The 8,167-nt window shown below is 42.3% G+C and overlaps 1 protein-coding gene across 1 annotated transcript; it reads right to left on the minus strand.

Moving 5' to 3' along the window:
• Positions 1–3,051: 3,051 nt before the first annotated feature.
• On the minus strand, positions 3,052–5,782 carry LOC122931731. Its single transcript, XM_044285799.1, has 3 exons — positions 5,611–5,782; positions 4,784–4,940; positions 3,052–3,739 (listed from the first exon to the last, which is right to left on the minus strand). Exons 1-3 carry the CDS (start codon positions 5,780–5,782, stop codon positions 3,052–3,054), a joined length of 1,017 nt encoding a protein of 338 aa, XP_044141734.1.
• Between the last annotated feature and the right edge of the window lie 2,385 nt (positions 5,783–8,167).

Raw genomic sequence — 8,167 nt, forward strand, 5'->3', positions numbered from 1 at the left:
ATGGGTTCAGATGAAAAAAAAAATCTAGAATATTCGAAAATACGAAGATACAGTATATCACTATATTCTAAATATTTGCAAATTCTTGAGGTGCCGATATTCACGATTATTATTATTCGAATATTTGCGCCAAACACTATTCACAACTAAGTACGTCGTTCCATACCGCAAAAGGAGGTGTACATTCACCCATACGTTATCCGAAAAAAAGCCTGTGTAACATAAATAATTTCACCACTAAGTACTTCAGTCCATACCACAAAAAGAGGTGTACATTCACCCATACATTTTCCGATAAAAATCCAGTGTCACATAAAGAATTACACCACTAAGGCTTATTGCACACGACCGTATGTTTTTGCGGTCCGTTTTAAACGGATCCGTTGTTCCGTTTTTTGTTTCCGCTTTGCTTCCGTTTCCGTTCCGTTTCCGTTCCTTATTTTTAAAAAACAATATCCGTATGGTTTCAGTACACGATCCGTTTTTTGCGGATCGCAAACGGAACAAAAAAAAGGTGTGAACATCATTTTATAACACATCCCCTTTTTCACTCCCCCTATTTAACTTGGTCATGTGCGACTTGTTACTCCAATTTCATCAGCTTGTTGCAGCATTGAGAGCGTACTTGGAATCCTGTGTTTGGCAGACATTGGATTGTGGCTACAATTTTCTGTTGTATCATGGCTGAGGAGGAACTGGTTCTCTTGTGCTGGCTGATTTCTCCGGGACAGGAACAGCAGCCAACTATGCTGAACCTGGAACCGAGGAGGAGGAGGCATTGGGTTCACCCAATTCTCTGTCAGCGGCGCAGGAAGGGTCATTTCCACACGCTGTACATGGATCTGCGACAGCATCCTGAGAAATTTCATGGGTTCTGTCGTATGTCTGTGAGCAGCTTTGATTTGTTGTTGGCGTCTCTGCGTCCTGGCCTAACCTACCAGGACACTAATATGAGGCGCTGCATTTCTCCTGAGGAACGGCTCATCGTCACGTTGAGGTATGGATATTTCATATGATTTATATGTTTGTGTGATAGTTTAGATGCAATGTGATTATGAGTATATATTAGTCTAAAATTGTTGTTGTTAAAGACCAGGCATGCTCAACCTGCGGCCCTCCAGCTGTGGCAAAAGGACAACTCCCAGCATGGCCCAACAGCCTACAGCTAGCAGCCTACAGTAGGGCATGGTGGGAGTTGTAGTTTTACAACAGCTGGAGGGTCGTAGGTTGAGCATGGCTGTTATAGTATATACTGTATGTGTTGCATGACTGTTTTTATGTTTGTGTCTTCCAGATTTTTGGCTACTGGGAATTCATTTGTATCTCTGCATTTTGAGTTCCTGCTGGGAGTCTCGACTATTTCTCGGATAGTTCGTCAAACCAGTGATTTGATTTGGCAGCAACTCCGGGGAGTGGTGATGCCAGAGCCCAAGGCTGAGGATTGGATCCGAATTGCTGAGGGTTTTTATGTAGATGCGCAGTTTCCTAACTGCATTGGGGCACTGGATGGCAAACACATACGTGTTAAGAAGCCGCCTCACTCAGGGTCCCGGTACTACAATTATAAACAGTATTTTTCTGTTGTGCTAATGGCCTTGGCTGACAGTTCGTACAAGTTTGTAATTGTGGATATTGGGGCCTATGGGAGCACTGCAGATGCGCGCATTTTCAGTTCTTCTAGAATGGGTGATCGGCTTCAAGCCAACCAGCTTTCACTCCCAGAGCCCAGAATGCTGCCAGGTTCTGCGGGACCACCGGCTCCATTTGTTATTGTGGCTGATGAAGGGTTTGCTTTGACACCCCATGTCATGCGGCCCTTCCCCAGACGCAACCTGGATGACAGCCGACGTATATTTAACTATCGGCTGAGTCGAGCCCGTCGGTATGTTGAGTGTGCGTTTGGAATACTCTCACAGAAGTGGAGAGTATTACTGTCATCCTTACAGATGGCACCGGAGAATGCCACCAAGGTTATTCAAGCGTGTGTGATCCTGCATAACTTTGTCAGGATTCATGATGGTCCCTCAGAAGTTGATGAATTTGAACCTGGTACGTCTTCTTCATCCGGAGGATTGGACCAGACCCTTCATGGACGACCTGGAACTGCAGGGATTGCAGTTCGGGCTCTCTATGAACAATATTTTTCAAGTCCTGAGGGAGCATTGCCGTGGCAGATGGACGTAGTGCATGGCAGATAATGAATTGTCTGGACTCTGGTCATCTTAGTATTTATTATTTTCCAGTGTATATTTTTTGGTGGGTGGGGGTGGGGGTTTATGTAGATAGTGTAGGACTCACAAGACAAAGAGGACCCTTGACGTGGGCTTGTGGGCTGGGGTTCCAATGTAGTCAATTAAAAAAATAACACTATGTAGTAAATCATGTTCAATGAGAACATATTTATTTGTAAAAATGTTTTTTTTTTGGTCTACATTAGCCCTCTAATACCTCATTATCCTTATATATTTATTACATATGTATTGTGTGTTGAGATTGCCTATTCTTTATCTACATTTAACATTTTTTTAACATTCTTTATCCCTGCAGAGCGCTTTAAAGACGCTGTCCATTGTCCTGCCATTGGAGGTTATCCCAGCACTTGGAAGATTTAGCTTTGTAATACAATTTGCATATATATGTTTGTGGTTTACTACAGGAATGTCCACACCGCAGCACTCAAGCTGTCGAAAAAGTTATTTTCCTGCATGTGTGGACATACAACAGCTATTCAGACATGCAGGGTGTTTTGAGTTTTTTAATAGCTGTAGTGTGACAGGTTGAGCATAGCTGTCTAAAAGTATACGTACTTCCCAATTTCTCATTAATGTACAAAATAAATACTATATATGTGTATTCTATTCCTATTCCTCTTATATGTCACTAAAGTTTGTCATGTTGTAATATTGGTATGTATGTGCAATATGAAATAAAAGTCGACACATTGATTTTGGATTCATAAAGTATATTATTAAATAAAATTTTAAATTAAAATATACACAAAAGGCTTAACAATCAGCCCAGATTAGTTATTACTCCAACGTTAACATAACATTAAAGATCCATTAGCTCCCTCAAATATAACCCCGGACCAGTTTGACGAGGGCCAGCAACATAACTTGCACCGGTGTTACTCATTGTGGGCCCTGGATATTGTGGCCGTGGCATCAACTGTGACTCTTGGGAATAAAGAGGCTGTGAATATGAGGGTGGCCTAGGAGGTGGTTGGACCATACTGGGCCTAGATTGGGTTTCTTTAGCTAACCTAAATGCACGTTGCTTCAGGTTTTCCACCAAACTCACCAGTTCATGGGGATCAAGTGGCGTTTTTAAAATTGTCGCCACTGACCCCATGATGTCAATAAATAGTGTTTGTTTGTATGGATCCAGATCTTCGATAAGAGGAGCAAGACCACAGAGCATCCGCTCCTCCTTTCCTTCCGCCCGTCTCTGCCTCAAATAGTCAAGCACCTGATTTTGAACCAGGGCTTGAGTATTTGAGGCAGAGACGGCAGTGTTAGTTGGCCCCCTTCTCCGCCGTGGCTGCCTTCTTCTTGTCTCAGGGCTTGACTGAATTGCAGCCGAAGGACCCTCCAAAGCTGAAGACTCCTCCCTCTCTTGCAGCAGCACTGGTTGGGGCTCGTCATCCGCAGTAAGTGTGGAGTCTAGGGGATGCGCACCAGCATCTTCATCACTGTTGGTGCTGCTCTGATCTCCCTCTTGCTCTAGGCTGTCAACGGTCCTGTGGAATGAGAGATAATTGCAATCAAGGAAAGTGTATAAATGAAGGGTATAGACAGAAATTAAAACATTTACTATACACACTGGAACACAGTCTTCCATGATAATTATTAGTTATGTTGACAGTATTTATAGTACTGGTTGTCCATATCTAGAAATGAAGAAATATGTAGTAAAAAGCAACTTTATTGGTTTACAAAATGGGCTTCCAAAGTTAGGATTTTGGTTTGTGAAAAAAAAAAAGGGTGCTGCGCTGACCTGAGGCCAATCTGAAAAGGCACAGACAACACCGAGCGCGTGAAGGTACGTATCCAAACAAAGAGAAGAGAAAGTCCAGCTTCAAAGTTTTAATAAGTGGTATCTTTAATAATTCAGTGCACTAGAAACCTAAGGCATTCAAAGTCTACGCGTTTCGGATGCTACAATATTGATCCTTTTCTCCTCATAAACAAATGTCATGAGTAGAAGGATCAATATTGTAGTATCCGAAACGCGTAGACTTGGATTGCCTTTGTTTTTGAGTGCACTAAATTAGTAAAGACACCACTTTAATTAATTTGGAAGCTGGACTTTATCTTCTCATTGTTCATATTCATGTTTCAAGTAAGGGAAAAAGACATTACAACAATTTGAAATAGTATTTTTCGTCTACGGTTCACATGAGCCATGTGAAGCATTGCAGTTTCATTCCTGCCAGTGATGTTATGTCCTTGTCCACACTATATGCTAGACCCTGACTTCTGCATTGCAATGTGGCCGACCTTTTTTTTAAATAAGGACCAGCACTGATTTGTGCTGGTAATGTCAAGAGGGAAAAAAATGAGATGTAAGTATTCTTCTAGCAGGGTGTGTAGAAGGGCCGATTTTTGACCGCAGAGAACTAAGTGTACCATGCATGTGCAAACAACAAAAAAGTTTTCAGCATAGCATAGCAAAAACCATTACTTCTATGCTGGTATATAAATGATTACCAAAAAAGAAAAGTACGATTATTTTCTTTGCCACTAACATTACAAGCGAGAAAAACATTACAGTGGTTACTCACGGCCTAAGATCCAACACGGGTTTGAGAAAGTGCAATTGGTTGGTATAGAGATAGGGTTTTTTACGGGGTCCACCATCTCCACTTTTGCCAAGTCCCTGGACACGTTCACGCCGGTATTGGTCCCGGCACGATTGCCAGCGGGTTTTGACACGTAGTACTGTAGAAAAGTAACCAAACAAAAATTCGAACAGAATAAATCAATACAAACTTATCAATGCACATGTTAACCAAGGCTTACTACCACATGCTATAAACATTGTAGTTTCTAAACTAGTTCCGTGCATTGACATAAAAATCTGGGTCATCTATAGACAGGTTCTATATTCTGTTTTTTGGCCACATACATTTAATGGGCCTGTAAACACAATTGCCATATATTTACATGACAAAGGTGTTTCCTGATACCATTTCTAATAAATGTCAATACATGAGGCCTAAACACTTTAGCATATATGTATTTTACATAATACATAATCCGACTCTGGCTCAATCTTTTTTTTAACATGAAAAAAATTACAATATGCTGATCTTCAGCTGATTCTAAAATACAACTACAAATTATCAGCCTACGCAGGCCATGCTGGGAACTGTAGTTTGAGAAAAGCACGAGAGACACCGGCGGACAAGGTTGCTGACATAACAAAACTATCTAGTGCTATGGAAGGTGATAGTTACCAAAAAAAAAGGGTTGGACAAAAGTGCACCTTCATTACAACATGACCGATTTTCCTGTATTCACATATAAACACACCAGTGCATCAGAGTTTTGACATAAATCGAATAAACATTTTCTAAAGAAGCACACATGCCCGCATGGGTAGGCTTACCTAATCTGCGCCTTTTCGACGAATTGCCCTTCTCCCATTCTCTCGCCAGCATCTCCTTGGTAATCTCCTCCCAGGCACGCTCCTTCATAATGCGATCATGGTAAAGATCTTGTCTGGTGTCCCACAGCTGGGGACGCTCCTGTATGAGGGTGATGAGCTTGCCAACATCCATCTTGTGGCTTTGCAGGAAACTCAGACAGCGTGGGGGTGGGTTATTAACCTGCACATGTGCTCACTTCCTCGATTGTAAACACAGAACACATGGCCACAGTGGGAAGGGCCGAGCATCTCCTAACTATTGTTCCGCTAAAAACGGAAGACATACGGATGTGTTCCGTATGCATTCCGTATGTGTTCCGTTTTTAAACGGACCCATTGACTTTCATGGAGCCACGGAACGTGATTTGCGGCCAAATATAGGACATGTTGTATGTTGGAACGGAACGGAAAAACGGAAATACGCCAACGGAAGGCATACGGAGTACCTTCCGTTTTTTTTGCGGGACCATTGAAATGAATGGTTCCGTATACGGATCGTATACGGGACAAAAAAAACGAACCGCAAAACGGAAAATAAAAACGTTCGTGTGCATGAGGCCTAAGTAAGTCATTCCATACAGCAAAAGAAGGTGTACATTCACGCATACATTTTCTGAAAAAAAGCCAGTGCCACATAAAGAATTTCACGTCTAAGTAGGTCGTTCAATACTGCAAAAGGAGGTTTACATTCACCCATACATTTTCTTTAAAAAAAGTCAGTGTTAGGCCTCATGCACGCAACCTGGTTGTTCTGGTCCGCATCCAAGCTGCAGGTCTTGCGGCTCGGGTGCGGACCCATTCACTTTAATGGGCCCGGAAAAGATGTGAACAGCACTCCGTGTTCATTTTCTGGAAAAAAAAAACAGTGTCACATAAAGAATTTCACACTAAGTAAGTCGTTCCATACCGCAAAAGGAGGTGTACATTCACCCATACATTTTCCGCAAAAAACCCAGTGTCACATGAAAAATTTCACTTTACCACATATAACTGCACCGCTGAACAGCAAGTAGGCCCTTAATTGAGAGGGATCGCACATGACTTGCATACACTACATGCCTCCAACATAATTTTTGGATCTCTCTATGAAAAAAAAATATTTGCTGTAAATAGTGAGAGGGGCATTTCTGGAGACATTTACTTCACAAAAGATACAGAGTATCGGAGTTCAGCCACCTCTATTTGCTTCCCGCTGTTTACTGCTCCTGAATTAAAATTGGGGCAACCAGCTTCAGCTTCCTCTGATGCATATGCCTATGAAATTCTTTTGTGATAGCTTTGCACAGGGAGCAAGATTGTTAAGCACAATTCTGCTGGAACTCCAGATTTTAAGAAACTGGATTTGGACTCCAAAGCAAAGGCTCTCCTGTCATGTCTTGTGTGCTATGGAGATCAAATGCAGATGGAACAGATAAAAACACATAAATGTTTTCAACTTAGTGAAGCTGCTTGATTTAATTGTGAATTGATGGTTAAGGCAAAGTCTGCTGGTGTGTTGTCATCAGCGTCTTCATTATATTTACTGCAGGACCCATGACGACATAATTCGTTCCATACCGCAAAAGGAGGTGTACAATTGTAACATCCTGAAGTATGTCACTAAAACTACTGTCACCCGGCTACATAATGTTAAGTGTATTTTTATTATTATCCTGTGTAATCTTGCTTTGCATTGTTCCTTTTATATATTGTCTATGTCTGTTTTATACGATTGCTGTAATTTTCCATGTACAGCAGCAGGTGGCAGCAGCATGTAGCAGACTTTAGTTAGTGTTTCTAGCCTGGAATAGTCCATTCCAGGTTAGCTCCCCCCTTTCTGAGGAGGAAGGAAAGTTTTAGTGAGTGTACCAGCCACCCCCTGCTGGGGTAGGTTGTGTTAGTAGGAGTTCCCAGAATCAAGGATCCCAACCCTGGATTCTGCCTCGGCTGAGGCAGGGATCCATCTTCCCAGCCTGAGCTATCAGCCTCAGCTGGTCGACCAGAGAAGCAGCCATCCACAGAACTATGGATCTCCAGGAAGACATCATCATACCCTGCGAGCAGTCCTGTAAGTACAGATCCCAAGACAAAGAGAAGCTAAATACCTCTTCAGCTAGTCAGGCCCAAACTAAGCAGACTAAAGACAGAGCAGAAGATAGATACCTGCCAGATTCTACTAGGCGTATGTACAAGAAGCAGAATAGATAAATTCCTGCCACATATTGGCAAAACCTGCTGGGACCCAAGACTTATGCTGTACCTTGTATGGATCAAAGCTGCCATTCAGTAAACTCAAGTTGGACTTTATTACCAGACTGGATCTCAATCATTCCATCAAAACTCCTGCTAACCACACTCAATTTTATTGCAAGTGAGCCAGGATTCAGGAGTCCAGCCGTACCAAGGTAGGAGACACCGTTGACACTACACAGAGACATTACCCCCCTCTGGCATTCCTCACCTGGTATATGTGCTATAACATATTAAAGGGCCCTGCTACAGTACCTGCACAACCTACAATTGGCGTCACAAACTATTA

The sequence above is a fragment of the Bufo gargarizans genome, chromosome 3 (assembly GCF_014858855.1).
Source record: "Bufo gargarizans isolate SCDJY-AF-19 chromosome 3, ASM1485885v1, whole genome shotgun sequence".
Taxonomy (NCBI): domain Eukaryota; kingdom Metazoa; phylum Chordata; class Amphibia; order Anura; family Bufonidae; genus Bufo; species Bufo gargarizans.

What these genes read in the sequence shown, in the direction of transcription:
- LOC122931731 (XM_044285799.1), bottom strand. Translation starts at nt 5,782, where the DNA reads ATGGATGTTGGCAAGCTCATCACCCTCATACAGGAGCGTCCCCAGCTG. An exon ending in GTCGAAAAGGCGCAGATTAG is followed by an intron (nt 4,941 to 5,610) that starts GTAAGCCTACCC and finishes ACTTTTCTACAG; the next exon opens with TACTACGTGTCAAAACCCGC. An exon ending in CCCGTGTTGGATCTTAGGCC is followed by an intron (nt 3,740 to 4,783) that starts GTGAGTAACCAC and finishes CTCATTCCACAG; the next exon opens with GACCGTTGACAGCCTAGAGC.